At 38.7% G+C, this 27,485-nt stretch overlaps 4 protein-coding genes and 1 non-coding gene across 9 annotated transcripts; 3 read left to right on the top strand and 2 right to left on the bottom strand.

Moving 5' to 3' along the window:
• The first annotated feature begins 1,504 nt into the window (after window positions 1–1,504).
• LOC112793810 (small nucleolar RNA R71) lies at window positions 1,505–1,611 on the top strand. Its single transcript, XR_003198502.1, has one exon. It is a non-coding gene; the product is annotated as a small nucleolar RNA R71 (small nucleolar RNA).
• A 12,160-nt stretch (window positions 1,612–13,771) lies between these two features.
• Window positions 13,772–17,104, top strand: LOC112790857 (probable polygalacturonase). The gene is made up of 6 exons (XM_025833453.2): window positions 13,772–14,992; window positions 15,119–15,460; window positions 15,535–15,655; window positions 15,749–15,923; window positions 16,061–16,131; window positions 16,218–17,104. Exons 1-6 carry the CDS (start codon window positions 14,933–14,935, stop codon window positions 16,922–16,924), a joined length of 1,476 nt encoding a protein of 491 aa, XP_025689238.1. The 5' UTR covers window positions 13,772–14,932; the 3' UTR covers window positions 16,925–17,104.
• A 273-nt stretch (window positions 17,105–17,377) lies between these two features.
• Window positions 17,378–20,383, bottom strand: LOC112790858 (mitogen-activated protein kinase homolog MMK2). 4 transcript variants are annotated; one of them, XM_072233253.1, is made up of 7 exons: window positions 19,941–20,383; window positions 19,070–19,368; window positions 18,827–18,956; window positions 18,613–18,750; window positions 18,187–18,519; window positions 17,916–18,099; window positions 17,378–17,826 (listed from the first exon to the last, which is right to left on the bottom strand). In XM_072233253.1, the coding sequence occupies exons 2-7, from the start codon at window positions 19,288–19,290 to the stop codon at window positions 17,651–17,653; spliced, it is 1,182 nt and encodes a 393-aa protein (XP_072089354.1). In that variant the 5' UTR covers window positions 19,291–19,368; window positions 19,941–20,383; the 3' UTR covers window positions 17,378–17,650. The 4 variants fall into 4 exon arrangements, with proteins under 4 accessions (XP_072089354.1, XP_025689240.1, XP_025689239.1 ...); XM_025833455.3 differs by having other exon boundaries at window positions 19,588–20,377; XM_025833454.3 differs by lacking the exon at window positions 19,941–20,383 and adding an exon at window positions 19,455–19,764.
• Window positions 20,384–20,931: 548 nt separating this feature from the next.
• Window positions 20,932–23,796, top strand: LOC112790856 (heat shock protein 83). Its single transcript, XM_025833452.2, has 4 exons — window positions 20,932–21,390; window positions 21,480–21,621; window positions 21,704–21,984; window positions 22,070–23,796. Exons 1-4 carry the CDS (start codon window positions 21,253–21,255, stop codon window positions 23,624–23,626), a joined length of 2,118 nt encoding a protein of 705 aa, XP_025689237.1. The 5' UTR covers window positions 20,932–21,252; the 3' UTR covers window positions 23,627–23,796.
• A 597-nt stretch (window positions 23,797–24,393) lies between these two features.
• Window positions 24,394–26,639, bottom strand: LOC112790860 (small ribosomal subunit protein eS10z). Of its 2 annotated transcripts, none has more exons than XM_025833457.3 (6): window positions 26,524–26,639; window positions 25,917–25,951; window positions 25,787–25,835; window positions 25,431–25,710; window positions 25,195–25,327; window positions 24,394–24,620 (listed from the first exon to the last, which is right to left on the bottom strand). In XM_025833457.3, exons 2-6 carry the CDS (start codon window positions 25,917–25,919, stop codon window positions 24,540–24,542), a joined length of 546 nt encoding a protein of 181 aa, XP_025689242.1. In that variant the 5' UTR covers window positions 25,920–25,951; window positions 26,524–26,639; the 3' UTR covers window positions 24,394–24,539. The 2 variants fall into 2 exon arrangements, with proteins under 2 accessions (XP_025689242.1, XP_072089355.1); XM_072233254.1 differs by having other exon boundaries at window positions 26,330–26,594.
• Window positions 26,640–27,485: the final 846 nt, after the last annotated feature.

The raw sequence follows: 27,485 nt of genomic DNA, 5'->3' as shown, positions 1-27,485 counted from the left end.
ATAACCTTGAGCTTTAAACACAAGGTAGTCCCCATTCAATTGAAGAACTAACTCTCCTCTGTCAATATCAATCACAGCTCCTGCTGTGGCTAGGAAGGGTCTTCCAAGAATGCTGGATTCATTCTCATCCTTCCTAGTGTCTAAGATTATGTAATCAGCAGGGATGTAAAGGCCTTTAACCTTTACCAACACGTCCTCTACCAATCCATAAGCTTGTTTTATTGACTTGTCTGCCATCTCCAATGAGATTCTTGCAGCTTGTACCTCAAAGATCCCCAGCTTCTCCATTATAGAGAGTGGCATAAGATTTATACCTGACCCCAGGTCACACAGAGCCTTCTTAAAGGTCATGGTGCCTATGGTACAGGATATCAAGAATTTACCAGGATCTTGTTTCTTTTGAGGTAGAGTTTGCTAAACCCATGTATCTAGTTCACTAATGAGCAAGGGAGGTTCACCTTCCTAAGTCTCATTACCAAACAACTTGTCATTCAGCTTCATGATGGCTCCTAGATATTGAGCAACTTACTCTTCAGTTACATCTTCATCCTCTTCAGAGGAAGAATAGTTCTCAGAGCTCATGAATGGTAAAAAGAGGTTCAATGTAATCTCTATGGTCTCTAGGTGAGCCTCAGATTCCTTAGGTTCCTCAGTTTGGAACTCCTTTTTGTTCAGAGGACATCCCAGGAGGTCTTCCTCACTGGGATTCACGTCCTTCTCCTCCTCTTTGGATTCGGCCATTGTGATTATGTCAATGGCCTTGCACTCTCTTTTTGGATTCTCTTTTGTATTGCTTGGGAGAGTACTAGGAGGGGTTTCAGTGATTTTCTTACTCAGCTGGCCCACTTGTGCCTCCGAATTTCTAATGGAGGACCTTGTTTCACTCATGAAACTTAAAGTGGCCTTAGATAGATCAGAGACTATGTTTGCTAAGCTAGAGGGGCTCTACTCAGAATTCTCTGTCTGTTGCTGAGAAGATGATGGAAAAGGCTTGCTACTGCTAAGCCTGTTTCTTCCACCATTATTAAAGCCTTGTTGAGGCTTTTGTTTATCCTTCCATGAGAAATTTGGATGATTTCTCCATGAAGAATTATAGGTGTTCCCATAGGGTTCACCCATGTAATTCACCTCTGCCATTGCAGGGTTCTCAGGATCATAAGCTTCTTCTTCAGAAGATGCCTCTTTAGTACTGTTGGATGCATTTTGCCATCCATTCAGACTCTGAGAAATCATGTTGACTTGCTGAGTCAACATTTTGTTCTGAGCCAATATGGCATTTAGAGTATCAATTTCAAGAACTCTCCTCTTCTGAGGCGTCCCATTACTCATAGGATTCCTCTCAGAGGTGTACATGAATTGGTTATTAGCAACCATGTCAATGAGTTCCTGAGCTTCTGCAGGCATTTTCTTCAGGTGAATAGATCCACCCGCAGAATGGTCCAATGACATCTTAGACAATTCAGACAGACCATCATAGAATATATTCAGGATGGTCCATTCTGAAAGCATGTCAGAAGGACACTTTTTGGTCAACTGCTTGTATCTTTCCCAAGCTTCATAGAGGGATTCACCATCTTTTTGCTTAAAGGTTTGAACATCCACTCTAATCTTACTCAGCTTTTGAGTAGGAAAGAACTTGGCCAAGAAGGCCGTGACCAGCTTATCCCAAGAGTTCAGGCTATCTTTAGGTTGAGAGTCCAACCATACTCTAGCTCTGTCTCTTACAGCAAAAGGGAAAAGCATAAGTCTGTAGACTTCGGGATCAACCCCATTGGTCTTAATAGTATCACAAACCTACAAGAATTCAGTTAAGAACCGAAAAGGATCTTCTGATGGATGTCCATGAAACTTGCAATTCTGTTGCATTAGAGAAACTAATTGAGGCTTCAGCTTAAAATTGTTTGCTCCAATGGCAGGGATTGAGATGCTTCTTCCATGTAATTTGGAATTTGGTGCAGTAAAGTCACCAAGCATCTTCCTTGCATTATTGTTGTTATTATTTTCGGCTGCCATCTCCTTTTCTTGTTCAAAAATTTCAGTTGGGTCCTCTTCAGAGTACTGTGCTTTAGCTGCTCTTAGCTTCCACTTCAAGGTCCTTTCAGGTTCAAGGTCAGCTTCAACAAGAATGCCTTTTTCTTTGTTCCTGCTCATATGAAAGAGAAGAAAACAAAGAAAGAAGAGGAATCCTCTATGTCACTGTATAAAGATTCCTTTATGTGAGTAGAAAAAGAGGAGAATAGAGGAAAGAGAAGAAAAAATTCGAACACAGAAGAGAGGAGAGGGTTCGAATTTTTGAGATGAAGAGAAGTGTTAGTAAATGAATAAATAAATAGAAGAAGATGAGAGGGAGAGAATTTTGAAAATTGTTTTTGAAAAATGGTTAGTGATTTTTGAAAATTAAGAGAAGAAATAAAATTAAAATTAAAAATTTGAAACAATTAGTTAATTAAAAAGAGTTTTTAAAAAAGAGAGAGGTAATTTTCAAAAATTAGAAAGAGGAAAGTAGTTAGGTGGTTTTGAAAAAGATAAGAAACAAACAAAAAGTCAATTAGTTAGTTGAAAAAGATTTGAAAATCAATTTTGAAAAGATAAGAAGTTAGAAAAGATTTTTGAAATTGATTTTGAAAAAGATATGATTGAAAAAGATATTTAAAAAAAAGATTTGATTTTTAAAATTAAAATTTATTACTTGACTAACAAGAAACTAAAAGATATGACTCTAGAATTTAAAGATTGAACCTTTCTTAACAAGAAAGTAACAAACTTCAAATTCTTGAATTAGTCACATTAATTGTTAGTAAAGTTTTTGAAATTTTGAAATAAAGATAAGAAAAAGATTTTGAAAATAAATTTTAAAATTTTCGAAAAATAAGAAGAAAAATGAAAAAGATTTGATTTTTGAAAAAGATTTTGAAAAGATAGGAATTTTAAAATTGAAATCTTGACTTGACTAACAAGAAACAACTTATTTTAAAAAAAATTTGACTAAGTCAACCCAAAGATTTTGAATTTTATGAGAGAAATAAGGAAAAGATATTTTTTATTTTTTTTGAATTTTTAATGATGAGAGAGAAAAACACAAATATGACCCAAAACATGAAAATTTTGGATCAAAACCAATGATGCATGCAAGAACACTATGAATGTCAAGATGAACACCAAGAACACTTTGAAGATCAAGATGAACATCAAGACTTATTTTTGAAAAATTTTTAAGAAAGGAAAACATGCAAGACACCAAACTTAAAAATTTTTCATGCTTAGACACTATGAATGCAAAAATGCATATGAAAAATAACAAAAAACACAGAACAAGAAAATATGAAGATCAAACAAGAAGACTTATCAAGAACAACTTGAAGATCATGAAGAACACATGCATGAATTTTTTTTGAAAATTTTTAGAAAAATAAAAATATGCAATTGACACCAAACTTAAAAATTGACACTAGACTCAAACAAGAAACACAAAATATTTTTGGTTTTTATGATTTCATTAATTATTTTGGATTTTTTTTTCAAAAATTATTTTGAAAAAAAATGAAAAAGAGAAAAAAATTTTGAAAGATTTTTGAAAACTTTTTGAAAACAAAATTACCTAATCTGAGCAACAAGATGAACTGTCAGTTGTCCAAACTCGAACAATTCCCGGCAACAGAGCCAAAAACTTGGTCCGCGTAAATTGTGATCATCAACAATGGCGCCAATAGACTTGGAGCTCTCAAACGTGAATCACACTTTGTCACAACTTCGCACAACTAACCAGCAAGTGCACTGGGTCGTCCAAGTAATACCTTACGTGAGTAAGGGTCGATCCCACGGAGATTGTTGGTATGAAGCAAGCTATGGTCATCTTAAAAATCTCAGTCAGGAAGATTCAAATGGTTATAATGGTTTTCGAAAATAAGAATAAACAAAGCATAAAATAGAGATAGAGATACTTATGTAATTCATTGGTGGGAATTTCAGATAAGTGCATAGAGATGATGTGTTCCTGTTGAATCTCTGCTTTCCTACTGCCTTCATCCAATCCTTCATACTCCTTTCCATGGCAAGCTGTATGTAGGTCATCACCGTTGTCAATGGCTACTTCCCATCCTCTCAGTGAAAATGGTCGAAATGCTCTGTCACAGCATGGCTTATCATCTGTCGGTTCTCGATCATGTCGGAATAGAATCCATTGATTCTTTTGCGTCTGTCACTACGCCCAACACTCGCGAGTTTGAAGCTCATCACAGTCATTCGATCTCTGAATCCTACTCGGAATACCACAGATAAGGTTTAGACTTTCTGGATTCTCAAGAATGGCCGCCAATAATTCTAGCTTATACCACGAAGATTTTGATTAAGAAATCCAAGAGATACACGCTCGATCTAAGGTAGAACGGAAGTGGTTGTCAGTCACGCATTCATAGGTGAGAATGATGATGAGTGTCACGGATCATCACATTCATCATGTTGAAGTGCAACGAATATCTTAGAACAAGAATAAGCTAAATTGAATAGAAAATAGTAGTAATTGCATTAATTCTCGAGGTACAGCAGAGCTTCACACCTTAATCTATGGTGTATAGAAACTCCACCGTTGAAAATACATAAGTGATAAAGGTCCAGGCATGGCCAAGAGGCCAGCCCCCAAAACGTGATCAATAGTCTCCTAAGATGAACAATAGATTAAAACTGAGACCAAAGATAAGACGCTGTCAAAAGACACTCAATACAATAGTAAAAAGTTCTATTTATACTAAACTAGTTAGTTACTAGGGTTTACAGAAATAAGTCTTAGTGCAGAAATCCACTTCTGGGGCCCATTTTGGTGTGTGCTTGGGCTGAGCTTGAGCTTTACATGTGCAGAGGCTTCTCTTGGGGTTAAACGCCAAGTTGTAACGTCTGTTTGGCGTTTAACTCTAGTTTGTGACGTGTTTCTGGCGTTTTACTCTAGAATGCAGCATGGAACTGGCGTTGAACGCCAGTTTACGTCATCTAAACTTGAATAAAGTATGGATTATTATATATTGCTGGAAAGCCCTAGATGTTTACTTTCTAACGCAGTTGAGAGTGCGCCATTTGGAGTTCTATAGCTCTAGAAAATCAATTTCTAGTGTAGGGAGGTCAGAATCCTACAGCATCAGCAGTCCTTTGTCAGCCTCCTATCAGATTTTTTGCTCAGGTCCCTCAATTTCAGTCAGAAAATACCTAAAATCACAGAAAAACACACAAACTCATAGTAAAGTTCAGAAATATGAATTTTGCATAAAAACTTATAAAAACATCCATAAAAGTAGCTAGATCCTACTAAAAACTACCTAAAAACAATACCAAAAAGCGTATAAATTATCCGCTCATCAATGACGGTCATCCTGTGTCATTTTGGGGCATCTCCAAGATGTAGAAGTCAATGGGAAATGTGAGCTCCTTAATGCTCACCAGCACGTCCTCAGCAACTCCAACCACTATAATAATGCTTTTATCTGCTAACACAAAACAAGCTGCCGACCTTTTTAAGGGAGGGAGCCTCAAAGCATTATATATAGACAAAGGCATAATACTCACGCACGCTCCTAAATTACACATGCAGTCAGAAAATATTACACCCCCAATAGTACAATTAACCATGCATGGACTTGGGTCACTACATTTTCAGGTATATCCCCCATCAAAGCAGATATGGAATGATGAGCGGATAATTTATACGCTTTTTGGCATTATTTTTAGATAGTTTTTAGTTTGATTTAGTTAGTTTTTAGTATATTTTTATTAGTTTTTAAGAAAAATTCACATTTCTGGACTTTACTATGAGTTTGTGTATTTTTCTGTGATTTTAGGTGTTTTCTGGCTGAAATTGAGGGACCTGAGCAAAAATCTGATTCAGATGCTGAAGAAGGACTGCTGATGTTGTTGGATTCTGACCTTCTTGCACTCGAAATGGAATTTTTAGAGATACAGCAACCCAAATGACGCGTTCTCAATTGTGTTAGAAAGTAGACATCCAGGGCTTTCCAGCAATATATAATAGTCCATACTTTGCTCGAGTTTTGATGATGCAAATTGGCGTCCAAACGCCAATTCCCTGCCCTATTCTAGTGTTAAAAGCCAGAAACAAGTTACAAGCTAGAGTTAAACGTCCAAAACAGGCTACAAACTGGCGTTTAACTCCAAGAGAAGTCTCTGCACATGAAAGCTTCAATGCTCAGCCCATGCACACACCAAGTGGGCCCAGAAGTAGATTTCTGCATCATTTACTTATTTCTGTAACCCTAGTAACTAGTTTAGTATAAATAGAACTTTTTACTATTGTACTCAGATCTTTGGACGATCTTTTGGAATATTTTTGGGATCATTTTTAGTCCTTAGACATTGGGGGCTGGCCATTCGGCCATGCCTGGACCTTCATCACTTATGTATTTTCAACGGTGGAGCTTCTACACACCATAGATTAAGGTGTGGTGCTCTGCTGTTCCTCGAGTATTAATGCAAAGTACTATTGTTCTTCTAATCAATTCAAGCTTATTCTTATTCTAAGATGTTCACTCGCACTTCAACATGATGAATGTGATGATCCGTGACACTAATCACCATTCTCAATTTATGAACGCGTGCCTGACAACCACTTCTGTTCTACTTGCAAAAGCTAGAGTATGTATCTCTTGGGTTTCTAATCAACGATTCACATCGACTCCCCTCTGACAATGGGGCATCTGTATCTGAGATTAGAACCTTCGTGGTATAGGCTAGAATCAATTGACACCATTCCTGAGATCCGGAAAGTCTAAACCTTGTCTGTGGTATTCCGAGTAGGATCTGGGAAGGGATAACTGTGACGACTTTCAAACTCATGACTGTGGGGCATAGTCACAAACGCAAAAGGATCATTGGATCTTGTTCTAACACGATCGAGAACCAACAGCTGATTAGCCATGCGGTAGCTATGCCTGGTATTTTTTATCCGAGACAAGAAATCCGACAGTTGATTAGTCGTACAAAAATCGTAGAGGACCATTTTCACTGAGAGGATGAGAGGTAGCCATTGACAACGGTGATCCCCAACATACAGCTTTCCATGAAAAGGAGTATGAAGAATTGGATGAAGGCAGTAGGAAAGCAGAGATTCAGAAGGAACAACGCATCTCCATACGCTTATCTGAAATTCCCACCAATGAATTACATAAGCATCTCTATCTTTATTTTCTATTTATTTATCTTTTAATTATCAAAACTCCATAACCATTTGAATCCGCCTGACTGAGATTTACAAGATGACCATAGCTTGCTTCAAGCCGACAATCTCCGTGGGATCGACCCTTACTCACGTAAGGTTTATTACTTGGACGACCTAGTGCACTTGCTGGTTAGTTGTGCGAAGTTGTGAAAAAGAGTTGAGATTACAATTGTGCGTACCAAGTTGTTGGCGCCATTGAGATCACAATTTCGTGCAGCATGGAACTACCTAATGGAATAGTTTCTAATTCATTGATCTTATCCTTATGCATGCACAAATCATTTAGAAACTTTGTATATTTAGGTAGTTGCTGAATAGCATCAAAAAGGGGAATAGTTACCTCAACCTTTTTGAAGATTTCTACCATTTTGGGATCGAGTTCCATCTGCTTTCTGGGCTTCCTTGCCAGGTGGGGAAATGGGAGAGGAATGGCGTCTCTGGTAGCTTTAGCTTCTTTTGGTGCGCCATTCTCTGGTTGAGTTGCTTCGTCTTCAACCATGTCTCGTACTTCATCTTCCTCTTCAACATCCTCCACTTCAACCATGTCCTCAACTGGGGCGTGTTCTTGTGGACTTGGCTCCTCCCGATTCCTCTCTGCAGTGTAGTCACGGACCTCAAAGTAATGGCATTGATTCCTCCTTTGGGGTTGGGTAAAGGTTGAGAAGGAAGTGTATTTGAGCTGACTGGCTGATTGTTTGAGGTATTCATTTATCCAATCTGTGAGATGAGAGCTCGTAAAGTAGAGTTCAGACCATTTAAGGTAGAAGTAAGTGTGTTCTCCATGGTCTTCTGTCTTTGATCAATAGAGTATAGCAACTCGTCATTAGAAGAGGAAGAGGGGTAAGTAATCTGAGGGGTCTGCTGAGATGCTTGGGACTGCCTTAGGTGAGGTGCTCTATAAGGCTGGTTCTGGTTTTACTATTGATATGGAGGATTCTACTGATACCGGTTTTGCTTGTTGCTATTATTATTCCACCTCTGATTTTCATGGTTATCTCTGCCTCCTCTGTTATGGTTGTCCCTCCAGCCTTGGTTGGAATTATCTCTCCACCCCTGGTTTGAGTTGTCTTGCCAACCTTGGTTAAATTTCCCATTTTGGTTATAGTTGCCGCCTTATTGATAGTATCCTTGATTCGGGCAGTTATAGAAATTGTGAGTAGCTATCCTCATGTTGGAGCTGTAGATACTCATCAGTGTAATGACTATAATCAGCACATATTCTACATACTCTCTGAGGAACCAGTTGTTGACTATGTTGTGGTGAGGGGGGGTTGAGACTGTTGCTGGCTCAGATGTATCTGCTTCAGTAAGTTGGTCATCTCACATAGTGATTGTGTAAGAGCAGTATTCTCACTGCTAGAGGAAACCTCTGCAACAGTGGTACACAAAATCGTGAGTTCACACTTTTCTCACAACTCCGCACAGCTGACTAGCAAGTGCACTAGGTCGTCCAAGTAATACCTTACGTGAGTAAAGGTTGATCCCACAGAGATTGTCAGCTTGAAGCAAGCTATGGTCATCTTGTAAATCTCAATTAGGTGGATTCAAATGGTTATAAGGCTTTGATGATTAAAAAAGAAATAAAACATAAAATAGGATAGAGATACTTATGCAATTCATTGGTGGGAATTTCATATAAGCGTATGGAGATGCTTTGTTCCCTCTGAGCCTCTACTTTCCTATTGTCCTCATCCAATCATGCGTACTCCCTTCTATGGCAAGCTGTATGTTGGTGGATCACCGTTGTCAATGGCTACCATCCGTCCTCTCAGTGAAAACATATCCGCTACGGTTTCTCGCATGGCTAATCAGCTGTCGGTTCTTGATCGTGTCGGAATAAGATCCATTGATCCTTTTGCACACTGTCACTGCGCCTAACAATCACAAGTTTGAAGCTCGTCACAGTCATCCCATCCCAGATCATACTCGAAATACCACATACAAGGTTTAGACTTTCTAGATCTCAAGAATGCTGCCAATTGATTCTAGCTTCTACCACGAAGACTATGATCTCACGAAATGGAAGGCTCTGTTGTCAGGAGAGGCAACCATGCGTCGTGAATTAGGAGGCCAAGAGATACACACTCAAGCTTTTGCAGATAGAACGGAGGTGGTTGTCAGGCACGTGTTCATAAGGGAGGATGATGATGAGTGTCACGGATCATCACATCCATCAGTTTGAAGTACGAGTGAATATCTTAGAACAAGAATAAGCGTGAATTGAATAGAAAAATAATAGTACTTTGCATTAATTCATGAGGAACAGCAAAGCTCCACACCTTAATCTATGAGGTGTAAAAACTCCACCGTTGAAAATACATAAGTGATGAAGGTCCAGGCATGGCCGATTGGCCAGTCCCCAAAACGTGATCAAGAGATCAAAAGTGATCCAAAGATAGTCTCAAAAATGATCTAAAGATATGAATACAATAGTAAAAAGCGCTATTTATACTAAACTAGTAAATTAAGTTTACAAAAAATGAGTAACTAAGTGTAGATAGTACAGAAATTCACTTCTGGGGCCCACTTGGTGTATGTTTGGGCTGAGCATTGAAACTTTCACGTGCATAGGCTCTTCTTGGAGTTTAAACGCCAGTTTTGATGCCAGTTTGGGTGTTTAACTCCAGCTTTGGTGCCAATTCTGGCATTTTACGCCAGAAAAGGGTCTCTGGTGGGTGTTTGGACGCCAGTTTGGGCCATCAAATCTTGAGCAAAGTATGGACTATTATACATTTCTGGAAAGCCCATGGTGTCTACTTTCCCATGCAATTGAGAGAGCGTTAATTGGGTTTCTATAGCTCGAGAAAATTCACTTCGAGTGCAAAAAGGTCAGAATCCAACAGCATCTTCAGTCCTTTCTCAGCCTCTGAATCAGATTTTTGCTCAGGTCCCTCAATTTCAGCTAGAAAATACCTGAAATCACAGAAAAACACACAAACTCATAGTAAAGTCCAAAAATGTGATTTTTTCATAAAAACTAATAAAAATATACTAAAAAATAACTAAAACATATTAAAAATTATGTAAAAACAATGCCAAAAAGCGTATAAATTATCCGCTCATCAAATAGCTTTGGGGTGGTTGTTCCTGTGCCTAGCGTTCTGAGAGGATTCAACCAGGTCGGCGATCAATTGCCATGCTTCATCTGTGGTCTTGTACTGTTTCAGAGAACCATTACTCGCACCATCTAATGTAGTCTTGTCTTGAGACTTCATGCCCTGTGTGAAGTAGCTGATCAACACTAACTTGTCAATCATGTGGTGGGGACAAGTGTCTAGGAGGTTCTTGAAGCATTCCTAATACTCGTACAGAGTCTCATTGTCGCCTTGAATAATGCAGGAGATTTCTTTCCTCAATCTATTAGTCACTTCAGCTGGAAAGTATTTTTCTAAGAATTCTCTCCTGAGCGTATCCTAGTTAGTAATAAATGCTTCGGGTTGAGTGTGGTACCACTCCCTCGCTTTTTCCTCAAGAGAAAATGGGAAGGCGAGTAGCAGAATAGAAGTCTCGTTTTCACCTTGATGCCTAACAGTAGAACAGGCTGTCTGAAAATTTCTGAGGTGCTCGAGAGGCTCTTGAGCAGGTAAGCCATGAAACTTTGGGAGTAGATTAATTAGTGCAGTCTTCAGTTCAATATCTGCACCCAGATTTGGATGACACGCTTGGAAAGGTGGCAGTGTAAAGTCAGGAGCTCCTGCTTCCTGGAGAGTGACCCTTCGGCGTGCTGCCATGTTATCTGCGCGTAAATCAACAGAGTCAGTAGAAGAGGAGCTTGTTTCCTCCTTAAATGACGCTTCAGATTCGTCCTCAGATAGGATTGGTGAATTGGTAGTGACCACTTCACCACCTTCAGAGGCTAACCGACGCCAAGCTCACCTAATACGTGAAAGAGTTCTTTCAATTTCAGGATCAAATGCGGCTAAGCTCGGATCAGGCAGTGAACGCGTCATTCAATGAAAGAAACATGCAGCTCATGGTAATAGAATAAAATAAAATAAAATAAAATGCAAATAAATAAATTCCAAACAATAAATTAGCACACTGTTGCAACTCCTCGGCAACGGCGCCAAAAATTGACGTGGCAGAAATTGGCCAATTAAGAGTTTATAGAGAAAACCGCGTTGCAAGTACAGTTCTTAACCGACTAAAATCCGTTTATCAATTTAAAAAAAGGTTGTCACAATTTTAGAATAAAAATATTGGGAGTATGAGTCCCAGGTCGTCTCCCAACGAGTTGACAAAAGAGTGCTATTTATTAATCAGAAGTTTTTCGAGAAATTTTTTATTTTGAGAAACAGAAAAATAAATAATAGTAAATTTAAGCAATGGAAATTAATGAGAGTGAATGGGCAATAAAAGAGTAAAGGAATAGTAAAACAAACTAGAATAATGAAGCTTCAACGGAGGTAATAACTCTTCTCAATATCCAAAGCAAAAGCAATAAAACTCTAAACACTATGAACATGAAAAAAAACCTAGAGGAAGTAGTAGAATTCTCTCCAAGATTTAAAAAACTAAAATTATGCGTAATGAAAATGTGTGTTGAGTCTCTACTGTTCCCTGGCTCTAGTCTGTGTTTCTGGGCCAAAAACTGGGTCCAAACTCGGCCCAAAGTCGCCCCCAGCGTTTTCTGTGATTTCTGTAGGTCGCGCATGTTACGCGTACACGTCAGGTACGCGCACGCGTCGCTGTGCAAACTCGCTTTTCGCACACACGCGTCAGGTACGTGCACGCGTCGTTTCTAACCGGTCAGCTCCTTAGTTTCTTGTGTTCCTTCCATTCTTGCAAGCTTTCTCTCCACCCTCTAAGCCATTGCTGCCCTATAAAGCCTGAAAACACTTAACCCACAGATCACGGCATCAAATGGTATAAGGGGAATTAAAAATATATAATTTAGATGTCTAGGAAGCAAGTTTTCAACCATAGAATAAAATTGGGAAGGAATTGTAAAATCATGGAAATCATATGAATAAGTGAGTAAAGTGTTGATAAAAATCACTCAAATTAGCACAAGATAAACCATAAAATAGTGGTTTATCAGGCTACCAGCAGCAGATGGCAATTTTTCTATTAAATCAGCTTATGAAGTATATTTCACAAAAAAAAAAGAAATAACAGCAGCTTACACAAACTACTTTAGAAAATCAAATTACCTCAACGTTTAAAAACCTTCAGTTGGCTCCTCACGCATGAAGCTCTGTTAACCAACCATAAGAGAAAGCTCAGAAACCTCACGAAAGATGGTGACTGTCCAAGATGCTACGAAAAGGAGGAGACTTTGCTCCATGTCCTACGTGATTGCCCCTACATCCGTATGGCATGGATTAGCATAGTAAACAGAGACACATAAGACATTTTTTTCTCTTAATCTTTTCAAGATTGGCTCAGTACTAACCTTTCCTTAGTCTCTCGAAAGCACTATGGGACCCCGTGGCCTATAACTTTTGTTACAGCTTGCAACATAACTTGGAAGTGCAGGAATGACCTCATCTTCAGAAACGAGACTCTGCCAAACAATCAACTTTCCAAATGATAAAAAGATTGGCAGAGAATTACAATGGCACAATGAAAATTATGAAAAAGAGCAATGGCTTGCTAAGCCTTACCAGAGAGGAGTTTATTGGTTAGGAGGCGCCAAATTGAAATTGGACCAAACTTAATGTGGATGGGTCGGTTAACCAACCTGACAGTAAAGGCGCTTGTGGAGGACTCATTAGGGATTGGACAGGTCGCACTATTGCCGGCTTCTTGATGAACATTGGAATTTGTACCATTACCATGGCTAAGATTTGGGGCATGTATGTTGGGGTTAAACTAGCATCTGAGCTGGGTATTAGGAAGCTGGTGGTGGAATCAGACTCAAAGTGCACTATAACACTGACTCAGAAGATGTCACCGGAGATCCATAGTAACTCCTCCCTCATTCATTCTATCAAGGAGCTTTTGGTGAGGATGGAAAATGTTGAAGTTAGACACATCTACAGATAGGCGAATTTCTGTGCTGATGCTCTTGCTAAACTCGGACAAGAACATGAATCGGGAATTAAAGTTTGGGAACAGCCACCTTCATGTTTGTTCCATCATCTTCTTACTGATGCAAGCAAGATGAAGTTCAGCAGAATTGTAGTGCAGTAGGTTTCCTTTCCTTTGGGCCTTGGCCCCGTCACTTATAAAAAAGTTGTAGTCGTTGTTCCAAGAAAAAAAAATACTAAAAGACTAGCAAAATATATTTTTTTTATCAATATTTAGTCAATAATATTTAAAAATATAAATTAAAAATATATTATTGGGTTGCTAAACTAAAATTATTGGGTTGATAGTGTTTTTTGGAAATGAAATTCTTTTTCATTTTGAGGTAGCTAACCTCATCGCTTTATTTTGATTTTTCTTAGTGAATTTTAACTCGCAAAGTCAGTTACCTTTCAAGTTCAACATTATTACTACTTGACCAAAAACAAAAGGGGTTTAAAAGGTTAATTTTTTTTTCTCGCTTTGAAAAGACATGTTAATAATCCTTTCTTTAAGGGGCAAATGCACGGGCTATGCTTCTTTGTTGAGGCGAGAGGTCCAACTAATTTTGTTCCAAGAAATTGAAGAGAGGCTCGTGAAGAGTTAGCCATGGCAACATCAGCATCATGGGGTAGTCTTTGGCTCTTTGCGATTACTTAAATTCACGGGATGGATGTTAATTATTTAAATATTTGATTTGGTGATGTATGTGACTAATAATAATAATGCGTTATGCACATTGCGACAAGGTTCCGTGACAATTCCGGGCCCTCCTTGCCATGGCTAACTAGTAATATTTTAATAAAATAAAATAATCAGTTCTTTTGGATTAAAATTAATTAATTAATGGTACTATTTCGCAGCCAATACCCATAATTGGGCAAGGCCAAGGGAATCTTAATCTATTACTACTTCAAGCATTAGTAAATAAGACAGGAACATACACTAGTGCATCCACAGCATATTTCCACTCAATTTAGCATAATTATATGAAACTTGTGAAGGTTAATGGCGGGTTGGTGTGCTTGGGCACCATTGAAATGGATATAGAGCGAGATAAGTGATGTGTGTCCATTTTTTAATTGGTGGGAAGATAAGGCACCAATTGAAGACACACTAGGACTAGGACTAGGGCATGCCCACTCCACTCTCGTAACAGATCAGAGGCAACACACAAGCTATAGTGAGTGGGGTACAAGGGAACCACAACCACATGTCAAAGAGTACAAAGACTGAAATGGCCTTGTAATAATGCCATTTTTTCTTCTATATCCATTCACACCTAATCCGATGAGCAGATGAAAAATTAGACTTGGATTCTTATAATGTGAATCATAAACAAAATTTTATGACGATGAAATTGTTGTTCACACGAAACATTTCTCAGAATCATAAGAGTCAGACTAGTCAGTTATGAAGCCCAATAATTTTAAAGTCTTCCAAAAAAAAAAAGCTTTCACATGCATTCTATAACTTAGTAATTTCCTACTACGATATGTAACTGTAGATCCAGTAATTCCGTTAAGTATTCCACTCAAACTCTTTTACCCCTATCAATCATGTGCCAACATAAAAGAAAACCATATCAACTGATCACATGAGAAATAAGAAATGTGATTTATGGGACCCGGAAGCATAAATGAAAGTGACATAGTTAATGCCCTATAACAATGTCACTAATATATACACCTAGAATGTCTTTCTATGTTAACATACCAACATCTAAAGTCTAAACTCGGCATCTGTTCTCCGAGAAAACCTCAGGTACAATAACAATAACAATAACAAATTCGTTTCTCTCTTCTTGTTTCTTTCTTAGCATTAGGAATCAAGGCATGTTGATTCGTTTTGTTGAATGCGTATAAACTATTTGAAATGTGAATTTGGCAGGTCATGGATACATTGTTATTGTTACTACTAGTTCTTATGTTTGTTCCACCAAGTCTAAACATGGTAGAGAGTCGCAAGGCTCCAATTTCGGACTACTTTGAGTACAGTGCTGTTAACTGCAGAGCTTACAGTGCATCGCTCACAGATTTTGGTGGTGTTGGGGATGGAACAACTTTGAACACAAAGGCTTTTCAATCAGCCATAGATCATATGAGCCAGTTCTCATCAACTGGAGGCTCTCAACTCTTTGTTCCTCCCGGAAGATGGTTAACCGGTAGCTTCAATCTCACTAGCCACTTCACTCTATTCCTACACCAAGATGCTGTCATCCTTGCCTCTCAGGTATATGATATGCAAATGTTTTTCTTTTTAACTGTTTCAATTTTATGTTTGTACTATTGAAACTTTGGTATTAGGATGAGAGTGACTGGCCACTCATTGATCCCTTGCCGTCTTACGGCCGAGGGAGGGATGCGCAAGGTGGAAGGTATAGCAGTCTAATTTTTGGAACCAACCTTACAGATGTGATCATCACTGGTAATGAACTCAAAAGATGTTCTAGGAATTTAAAGTCTAGTCCAACTTAAAGAATTTCCTTCTTCTAATGATTGATTTCAAATTTATTTGCAGGGGACAATGGTACAATAGATGGACAAGGCGATGTTTGGTGGAAAAAATTCCACAAGGGTGATCTCAGTTATACTAGGCCTTACCTTATTGAAATAATGTATTCAGAGAATGTTCAGATATCTCATCTAACTTTGGTCAATTCTCCTTCATGGAATGTTCATCCTGTATATAGCAGGTTCATCATTTCGCCTCTTCTCCTTTTTCTGTTTTCAATATTGAATTAATAATCACCATTCACCAACACTGGAAACATCAGGCAGGGAAAGCTCACTATAATTTCTAATGAATATTAATATATGAATTTGAATGCAGCAATATTGTTGTTCAAGGCATCACAATACTTGCTCCAGTTAATTCACCAAATACTGATGGAATCAACCCTGGTATGTTCAGCTAACACCTGCATAACTTCCTCAATATGACAATATTAACACACTAAAACTAAGGTTTCAGAATGCTTATGATGCAGACTCATGCACAAACACAAGAATTGAGGACTGCTACATTGTTTCTGGGGATGATTGTGTGGCGGTTAAGAGTGGTTGGGATGAGTATGGTATAGCATATGGAATGCCAACGAAACAACTAGCAATCCGGCGCCTGACGTGCATTTCACCAACCAGCGCTGTGATAGCGTTGGGGAGTGAAATGTCCGGTGGGATTGAGGATGTGAGGGCTGAGGACATTGTAGCCATCAACTCAGAATCAGGTGTTAGGATCAAAACTGCTGTAGGAAGAGGAGGCTATGTTAAGGACATATATGTGAGAAGGATGACTATGAGTACCATGAGATGGGCATTTTGGATGACAGGAAATTATGGTTCTCATGCTGACAACAACTATGATCCCAATGCACTTCCTCTCATTCAGAACATCAATTACCGGGACATGGTTGCTCAGAATGTGACTATGGCAGCAAGATTGGAGGGTATATCCAATGCTCCATTCACTGGCATATGTATATCCAATGTGACTATTCAACTATCAAAGAAACCTTACAAAGTTCAATGGAATTGCACCAATGTGGCTGGGATTTCTAGTGGTGTGACTCCAGAGCCATGTATGCTGTTGCCAGATCAGGGACCGGAGAAGATTGGGGTATGTACCTTCCCAGAAGATGGTTTGCCCATCGATGATGTCAAGTTCCAAACTTGCACTTATGCAAGGCATTTATGACTTATGACAGTGTAAAAGGAATCACCATACTTTATCAGAACAATGCAAATTGACAAACACAACAATGAAAATTTACATGTTTTTATTTTCTGCTTCTTAAACTCACTGATTGTATCCACTCACTTCGCAGAATAAAAAAACCGGTAAAAGCTTAAATAACATATGATCCTTTTCATTGTAGTGCTGCATTCAGTATTGTTTATGTAGGCTACTAGGATAGTTTCATTTTGCAGAGTTTAGTATTGTTTGCCATGGCGTTGGGATAGAATTCAAGCCATGTTCAACAAGACATGCAAAATAATTTTTTGCTCATTTTAACATAAATGCCGATATCACAATTTATTTTCATTTAATTCGTCAACTGTGAAAGAAGAAAAATCCTCATCAATGACCATAAGTGAAAGGCAGGTTCATAAGCGTGTAAGAAAATGCTGGTAAATCTAAAAATCGAAATTCGGAAAGATAATTGTTAGGTATTAATAAGAAAGAGAGTCCATAAGCTTGCAATGATAATGGGTCCCCAGAGAGTGTCCTAAAGCAAAGTCGAGCATAATACAACAGATTTAATTATTATTTGTCTAAATGCTTGTAACATCCACGAGAAATTTTGTTTATACCCTGATTGGTGACATTTAGGTCTAAGATTACAAAGGAAGAGAAGTTTGTTGTCCCTAGCAAATCATCTGCATAGGATGATGATGGTATTTATGTGGTAACAGAAATCAATTAGTGAGAAGGTGGATCTGGATTGAACTTGACAGATTCCCTCCATATGAGCTCCTTGACATCCTCTTCAGTGCATGTTGGATGCTCAAAGTCAAAACTGAATGGCCTCGGACAAACCGGCTCATCATTGATGTTGTGAAGTGATGCTAGATATGGATGACAAAGTGCCTCATCAACTGCATCATATTCAAATTATGTTTGATAACATCATTTAAGTAATTAAGCCATGATGAGTTCGAGAATGGCGCATATATAATATACAAACCTGTGATGCGCTTGTTAGGATCAAACATGAGCATCTTTTCTAGGAGATCAAGTGCCTCAGGCATGACATTGGGGAACCTAGCAGCAAATTTTTGCTTGCGGTACTGCGGAAGCTGCTTGATGTATCTTCTTGCATTATCACTTCGGAGAAACCCAAGGCTGGCATCGTCAGGTGAACCTATCAACTTTTATATATGAAAAGGGAACACAGAATAGAATTGTCAAGTGGTTGATCTAATCATGAAATGAATGTATTAAGTAAGTCTATATACCTCAGTAATGAGCCTAAGTTGATGAACATAGTCCTTGCCAGGGAACAAGGGCTCTCGGGTCATAATCTCACCAAGAATGCATCCCACAGACCAGACATCAATGGCAGAGGTGTACTCAGAACAGTTAAGGAGCAGCTCGGGGGCACGGTACCATCGGGTGACAACATACTCTGTCATGAAATCCTGCTCAGAAGTAGTCCTTGCCAATCCAAAGTCGCCAATCTTGAGGTCGCAGTTGGCATTCATGAGCAGGTTACTCGGCTTCAGATCGCGGTGCAACACATTCGCTGAATGCACATATTTCAGTCCCCGTAACAGCTGGTACAAGAAGTACTGCACCCCAACCCAACCCAACCCAACCCAATCAATCAATTCGAAAATAATGATAACAAGAATTCAAATATCAGAGGAAGCAGCAGAGTGTACCTGACAGTGGCCATCAGTGAGAGGTTGGTCAGAATGAATGATGTGATGAAGATCAGTGTCCATCAATTCATAAACAATGTATACATCGTTGAATGTCTCCCTTTTCGGTGGTCGTATTATATCCTTTATCGCAATGATCTGTCAAAACATTATTATATACCAATTTCAGACTCTCTATCTAACTAAACACCTTAACACAGATACTCATACATACATTTTCATGATCCATGTGACGAAGGAGCTTGATTTCTCTGAGTGTCCTTCTAGCATCAATAATGTTGTCAAATGCGTTACCAATCTTCTTGATGGCAACTTGTTCGTGCGTCTCTAAGTTCACAGCAGCACTGATACCAAACGCACATCATGAATCAACTTGGTTCATGTAATAATAATAATAATAATAAGAAGAAGAAGAAGAAGAAGAAGAAGAAGAAGAAGAAGAAGAAGATTAAGTTACCAGATGATGCCATAAGCACCTCTGCCAATGGGGCGAATGGGAGGGACATACTTTGAAGTCACCTCGAACAAGTTGCCATACACATTGTACTGTGCATATCTGCCTCCATGGGTCACTACCCTCTTGATTTTAGCGTCCCCTGTTGCCGAACCAGAACCAGAACCAGAACCAGAACCAGAACCAGAACCAGAACCAGCAGAGCTTGACTCTTTCGTTGCCATCTTCAGCTTGCCTTCAAGTTTCCTCTATCTCTTGTGTCTCTGATTCCTTTTTGTTTCTCTCTACTCAAATCCTATCATCTGTAGAGTCGTCCAATTCAGGTGACCAGTAGGATAACATAACAATAATAAAAAAAAAATGAAAATAGAAATTAGAAGATAGATACTTATGGTCTTGGACCAAACATTTGTTGCAAGCTAAGCTAATCTTGACACGTTGTAGCTAGAACCCATGAAAAGCTAAGCAAAAGAGTAGTTGGAGTAATTGAAATGTTTAAATAAAAATCTTTTTCGCGGTACCTGTAAAATAAAAGGCCTGAGAAGTAACGTGATCTCTAGCTGCTAACAAAAGCATTGCATGTAGCTAGTTTGTCACGAGATGTATAACCCCAACATGGTTAGTTGAGGCTCTAGAACCTGGGTTTGTTTCTCTTTTTAGGGTTGGTGTACAGAACCATGCCCCATTCTGAGTTTCACGAATTGCATATGATGTGGGTTGGTTGCTTTGAGTATTAAAAGTGGGGTGTCCGTGGTTTACAAATTCCCACGTATAGCAGTCGTTATGATATCAAAAGAGAAAAAAAGATGAAATGAACATGACTCGAAAAGGATTTGTTGGAAAGAAAGCAATTATATTGTGCAGGTGAACGTACGTTCGTTCGTATGATCAGTATGTTGGCCAAAGCAATTAATTAGCGTCAACACATCTATATAGCTCTCAATTGTTGTGAGAGATGCTATGAAATATGAGATACAGAGTTGATCATTTTTGGGGTCGAAGTGGAAGTGGAACCATCACATTCGCATGTCTCATGTCTTGCTCTTCGTTTGAATAATCGTTATCAACAAATAAACGCTTGTGAAAAGTATGCTTCAAAGATTGTCAACAACGTCCTCAATAAGCATTACAGCAGTATATGCAAAACAAAGTAGTAACCATGTTAGGATAAGACATTAGGTGAATCTCAAACAAGCTCTAAACTAGTAAACTACATGCAAACAACAGAAACTAAGTTCCTCTTCAAACTTCAAATATAAGAAATGAAAATTTTGCCTTTTTCACCTGCATATTGTTATTAACTTATTATACAGTTCTTCTGGGGATATGATGAGAATAACAATTTAAACCGATTTGGGCGTTTTCTTTTTTGGACTTTATGCTGACAAATAACTGCCAAAAATTTAACTAAACAGTAGCCCAATACAGCCCACAGTTGGTTTTGTGAAAAATCGTATGCCCACGGTTGGTTTATAGGAATGGGCCTATTCCAATCGATAGGTCTTTTGGACTAAGTAAAGCAAAAACAATACCTAAATGAAACTGAAACAAGTTCGGCTGTTGGATCGAATAAAAAAGCCGACCCAAGTATACCAAAAAAAAATGTTCAAATCAGAAACAAAAAGATAGCGTGGGGGTAGTGTGCGAACTGCGAACCAACATTCCACACGTAACATCTATAAAGCAACTATTTAAAATTTTAAATGAATATGGCAAAAACACATTTTTTAACAACATAAAAATTAAAAATAACACTTTTATAAAAATAGCACTTTTATAATATATTAAAATCTAACCATATAATCTATTATCTAAAGATAAAAAAAATATTTTTATATAAAGACATTCTCACCTTTATTAAATCTAAATATAAAAAAACCCAAAACTAACCGCTAAATGTATGCATCCAAGTTTGTGTGTTAAGTAGGAGCGTGTTCTAGTAGTATATAATAGAGAAATCTATTGATGAAAAAGGGCAGGTAGCGTGGCAAAATACGGAAGTGAAAGCAAAGCGGAGAAAAGTCCAGAAGCTTTGATATTTGTCTATGTTCTTCCCAGATGTAATATGTGATGCCCCAGAAGCATGTCCTCACCTTATATATATATATCACCTTACAAATTAGGCATATACATTTGCATCATTCACTGCCGTTGTACACTGCAAATAACAATAACCGAGTTTGAGTATGGCTGAGGTTCACATGGGAGAGTCTGAGACTTTTGCATTCCAGGCTGAGATCAACCAACTGCTTAGCTTGATCATCAACACCTTCTACAGCAACAAGGAGATCTTCCTTCGTGAGCTCATTAGCAATGCTTCCGACGTATGTGTTATTGTTGTTATTATTATTATATTAGCAATCGTGATTTTGTGAGTTAATATCTTAATTGTGTGATATATAATGGCATGCAGGCACTGGACAAAATCAGATTCGAGAGCTTGACAGAGAAATCGAAGCTTGATGCTCAGCCTGAGCTCTTCATTAGGATTGTTCCTGACAAGACAAATAAGACCCTCTCTGTTATAGACAGTGGCTCTGGCATGACCAAAGCTGGTTAGTTATTAGTAACAGCATACATAGAAAGTATTATTCTATTCTATACTTTACTATAAGCATAACATTTAATTGTGTGTAGAGTTGGTGAATAATCTGGGGACAATAGCGAGGTCTGGCACGAAGGAGTTCATGGAAGCACTGCAGGCGGGTGCAGATGTTAGCATGATTGGGCAATTCGGTGTTGGCTTCTACTCTGCCTATCTTGTTGCCGACAAGGTCATTGTCACCACCAAGCACAACGACGACGAGCAATATGTCTGGGAGTCTCAGGCCGGTGGATCCTTCACCGTCACTAGAGACCTCCAAGGTGAACCCCTCGGTAGAGGCACCAAGATCACCCTCTTCCTCAAAGATGATCAGGTTCAACTCTCACTTATTACTGCATCCTGTCACTTCATATGTTTTGGTGATCCAATGATTCACGTGAATCTTGTGTTTGTCGCAGTTGGAATACTTGGAGGAGAGGAGAATCAAGGATTTGGTGAAGAAGCACTCGGAATTCATCAGCTATCCTATATATCTATGGACGGATAAGACCACGGAGAGGGAGGTGAGCGACGACGAGGAGGAAGAATCCTCCAAGAAGGAGAAGGAAGAGGAAGGGGATGTGGAGGAGGTGGATGAGGACAAATCAAAAGAGAAGAAGAGGAAGAAAGTGAAGGAAGTGAGGCATGAGTGGCAGCAGATTAACAAGCAGAGACCGATTTGGCTGAGGAAGCCAGAGGAGGTAACGAGGGAGGAATATGCAGCATTCTACAAGAGCCTCACCAATGACTGGGAGGACCATCTCGCAGTGAAGCACTTCTCCGTGGAAGGCCAGCTGGAGTTCAAGGCTATTCTCTTCGTTCCAAGAAGAGCACCCTTTGATCTCTTTGACACCAGAAAGAAGCTCAACAATATCAAACTCTATGTGAGGAGGGTCTTCATCATGGACAATTGTGAGGAACTCATCCCTGAGTACCTCGGTTTCGTGAAGGGCGTCGTGGACTCCGATGATCTCCCACTCAACATCTCCCGCGAGACGCTTCAGCAGAACAAGATTCTCAAAGTCATCAGGAAGAATTTGGTGAAGAAATGCATTGAGATGTTCTTTGAGATTGCGGAGAACAAGGATGACTACAACAAATTTTACGATGCATTCTCCAAGAACATCAAGCTTGGGATTCATGAGGATAGCCAGAACAGAGCCAAACTGGCAGAGCTTCTTAGGTACCATTCAACCAAGAGTGGTGATGAGATGACAAGCCTCAAGGACTACGTTACCAGGATGAAGGAGGGGCAGCAGTCTATATACTACATCACCGGTGAGAGCAAGAAGGCTGTGGAGAATTCACCGTTCCTCGAGAGGCTTAAGAAGAGGGGCTATGAGGTGTTGTTCATGGTGGACGCAATTGATGAGTATGCTGTTACTCAGCTCAAGGAGTATGACGGGAAGAAGCTTGTCTCTGCAACCAAGGAAGGGCTGAAGCTGGAAGACGAGACGGAAGAAGAGAAGCAAAAGAGGGAGGAGAAGAACAAGTCATTCGAGAATCTGTGCAAGACAATGAAGGAGATTCTTGGGGACAGGGTGGAGAAGGTGGTTGTGTCTGATAGGATTGTGGACTCGCCGTGTTGCTTGGTGACGGGGGAATATGGATGGAGTGCAAACATGGAGAGGATCATGAAGGCGCAGGCTCTCAGGGACAACACAATGAGCTCGTACATGAGCAGCAAGAAGACTATGGAGATCAACACTGAGAATGGGATCATGGAGGAGCTCAGGAAAAGAGCTGAGACTGACAAGAACGACAAGTCCGTCAAGGATTTGGTACTGCTCCTCTATGAGACGGCGCTGTTAACATCCGGTTTCAGCCTCGACGATCCCAACTTGTTTGCGTCGAGGATCCACAGGATGCTCAAGTTGGGTTTGAACATTGAGGAGGGTGAGGCTGCTGAAGATGCAAACATGCCGCCCCTTGAAGAGGAAGCAAACGAGGAGAGCAAGATGGAAGAGGTTGACTAAACTAGACACCATCATGTAATAGTTTTGTATATGGTATCATGTAGCTTCGGTGCTTGCTTTGGATTTGTTTCGGGTTAAACTAATACTATTACACTATAGTGAATTAGTGATACCAGCCAAGACTTTCTAATAATAAATCAGAGATATCACCCGTTATGTTCCATAATAAATTGCATGTTGCTTTGTTTGGAAAACTATATATATACAGACTAGGATCGTTCGTCTGGTGTTATAATACATTCAACTCAGATTTCACCAACAAATATTGCCAAATGCCATGTAATAATTTGGACTATATTGTTAATTCACCATTTTAAAGCTTACAAAGTAAATGATTAAATTATTGATACCCATAGCCCAGATTAGCTGGACAATAAATTAAAAACATACTAGTTCTCATTCTGATTCTCATTTCGACCAAAACAAATAAGATCTTTTATTCTGTTTTGAAAACGGAATTTTATATATATTCAATAGTTGGCCCGATCAAAATAAGTTTACTATCTGTTTGGCTCATGATTTTGTACGATTAGGGGGCGTCACCCTAGCACAAACCTCACATGGCATGGATACGAAGTATCAATTGGTATCACTTCAACCCAACGGTGGCTAAACGCTAGACTTATACAGTTTTTTATTCTCTCGTATCTGGATCGCATTAATACTACCAAAAAGCTGGGAGAATAAACCTGAAGCGAACACCATAGTAAACGAAAATACTATAGATTTGGTGGAGGGGAAGTAACCACATGCAAATGGCGGACAAGTTACCAAGAACGTCTCAATTCAAAATTTCTTTGCATGAGTAGGGAACCGATCATCAAAAGTGTAAGTATAGAGTTCTTCAATTTCTAGGTAAGGATAACTAAACAGAGCCAGAAAATTAAGCAAAATCTAAGGTTGACCATTACACTCATGGAAGATTTGAGCTAGATGGTGGTGCCCCACCAAAACTGCCAGAACCTCGGCCAAAGCCTGGTCTTCCACCAGCACCCTGCAATATAGCAAACCAACTTACTCAGTTAGAATCGAAAAGATTACAGAACATATGGAGCACAAACAAGTGCCAATGCAGTTTTGAGCACTAGAATACTGCTATGATAAAGAGCTACGTTACAACAACCGAACTGTTTCACTAACTCCAATAAAAGAGCCTACTGAGACAATCATATAGTAAATGACAATAATAGTGCTTAAGTCATCCAAACAAATTAGACATCTCAGATGGGAGAGTCAGTATTGACATAGGATGAAAAGTGAGTTGCAGAAAGCCCAAAACTTCAGCTTCTAGGTTGCAAACTTGATATTGAACCTAAAATTAGAGTTCCTAAGAAAAAGAAAGTGTAGTTGTGTTTCTAGCAAATAAATGTTAAACATGAAGTACAGATTTAAAATGTTAGGCAGAAATAGACAGAAATTGCACCTCCACAAACAAGGCATTTATGCACATGTTAATCTTGTTCAATGAAAGATAATGACAAAGTAACATTACAACTAACAGCAAATTATAAAATAAATTTTAAAACAAATGAAAGAAATATGGAAAATTGCAATCGCAGAAGCATTACCCCAAAAGAAGGCTTGTAATCTGCAGGTGCCCCTCCCTTATCACCTCCAAAATCACCACCAGGACCACGGGGACCTCCACGGTATCCATCACGGTCACCAAACCTACGCTCTCCTTCAAAGCGTGGAGGACCCCTGTTCAACATTCATACACATCAAATTTACAATCGATCGCAAAATCCAAAAAAACAACCAACGGAACAGAATATGACGGTGAGATAGGTTACTAGAAGTATACCTAGGGCGATCGCCAGGTGGACCACCAAATGGACGACCTGGAGCCTTTGCTTGTTTCTTTAGAGTGGCAGGTACAATTTCCGAAGGAAGATTGAGGTAGGTTCTGAGGTGTTCAATGCCATCATTGGTGAGAAACCAATAATAGTGCATCCAAGCAAATGTCTCCCTCACATACTCCTTTGACTTGAAACTCTGCATCAGCTTAATCACCTGTAGATTTGGCACCTCAATCTCAGGGTGCTTCGCCAGGTTGAAGTCCTTCTTTGCATAGCAAACTCCCTCTGAACCCACACAATTTTCACATGACAATGTAACTTCAAAACCATCCATTTATGACTTATGAGACAAAACAGTTACCTTGGAAGAGATATTTGCAGATCTCTTTGCGGTTCTTCTCCGGAATGATCTAAGCAAGCAAAAATTCATTTGAGCAAATTGAAGCAAACATTTAAGTAACTGACATAAGAAGGGGACACAGGAAACATACCATGATTTCAAGGTTGGGGTTGGCAGAAGAGGACTCTGCAAACAAATCCACACCATTAGCATTTAGACACGTGAACATAACACATCATATGCAGCAGATAGTATCTAGGACAATCCAACACAAATAGTTCTAAGTTCTACCATAATTACAGGATTGACAAAAAAATAACCTCATCAATCATACTTTAACCGTGCACTTGATCAACTTAGTCATTGACAGGCTTTAAATAATTAACCACAACTTTAAAATTTCAATTATAAGCAAATCCAGGGTTTCAAACATGATGGCATATAATTACTGACGAAATGCTAAAGGTAATACAGAGCACAGAAAGTTTATTAACGGCAAGCATTCACCTAAGAATATAAGGCTTTAATGAAACAAAAAAAATGAAGATAAGAAATAATCACGACCTAATTAGTAACACCAGTAAACCCAAACGCAACGGAACCAAACAATCAGGATTTCAATCAACGGAAAGATGAAGGTTCATTGGCTGCAGATAAATTATTAAAAACAGAGAAGTTTCACTGAACCTTTCACCGATTTTAGTAAATATATTGCTGAATTCGCGAGAGGCTAAGAGGATAAGAGATTCATAGCTCACCTAAAGATGATGCAAGCTCTTCGGGGATCGGCTGCTAAGATTGAGAAAAAGAAGAAAACCCTAGGTTTGGGAGTTGAGAATTCATTTTATATTTGGTTTATAAAGATTACGTGGACGACTAAGATTGGCACTTATACTTCCATAAATTCAACGGTTTGGATTTGTGTAACGCAGATCCCCCTCCAACGTCTAAGTGGCATCCGGCCATCGGATCATGTTGTTACTTCTATTTTTTTTTTTTTTTTACTTAAAAAGTATTAAAAACTTTTTTCTCCTTAAAAGTAAATTTCTGTGCTCTTTTTTTCTGATGCATGTTTTTATGCAAAAAAAATTATATTTTCTGACTCAAAAAAATTCACTGAATACGAATATTATATTTAAATTATTAAATTTTAATTGTTAAATTTATTTAATTTATTATTTAATTAATTATAATTTGACCAAATTTTATATTTTATCCACTTTATTTAAAATTTTGTCCTCAAAATTTGTTCTACTATTTTTATATAGGTTTCGTCAAGTTCAACCATCTTCATACCATTCATTTCACCTTTCTCCAATATCATTTTCAATACCAAATCACGTTCTTCACCCTCATACACAAGATCATGAACTTGATCAAATTCAAACCTAAGCTATATTCATCTGTTTCACTTTTAGCTTTTTTTAGATTTCTCCCAATAACTAACCAATGTCAAGTTCACCTCACCCTTCATAAAACTTTCTAAGCTAAAACTCCCGATTGAAATCATAACTTAAGATCTCTAAACTATTCAAGTTCTTTTAGAATTCCGACAGAACCTCCCTTATAAATCTGGGTTTACCACCCTTCACGGGTTCTCGCAAACCAATCTCAGTAAAACATCGGCATTTGAATGTAATGTTTTCCAAATTCATCTTTCAAATGTAATCATTATACATTTCAATCTAAATCCAAGGTCATCATGATCAAATATTGTAAT

Source organism: Arachis hypogaea, chromosome 3, assembly GCF_003086295.3.
Source record: "Arachis hypogaea cultivar Tifrunner chromosome 3, arahy.Tifrunner.gnm2.J5K5, whole genome shotgun sequence".
NCBI lineage: Eukaryota > Viridiplantae > Streptophyta > Magnoliopsida > Fabales > Fabaceae > Arachis > Arachis hypogaea.
The sequence above is the reverse complement of the archived record's forward strand: the minus strand, read 5'-3'. Positions and strand labels throughout refer to the sequence as shown.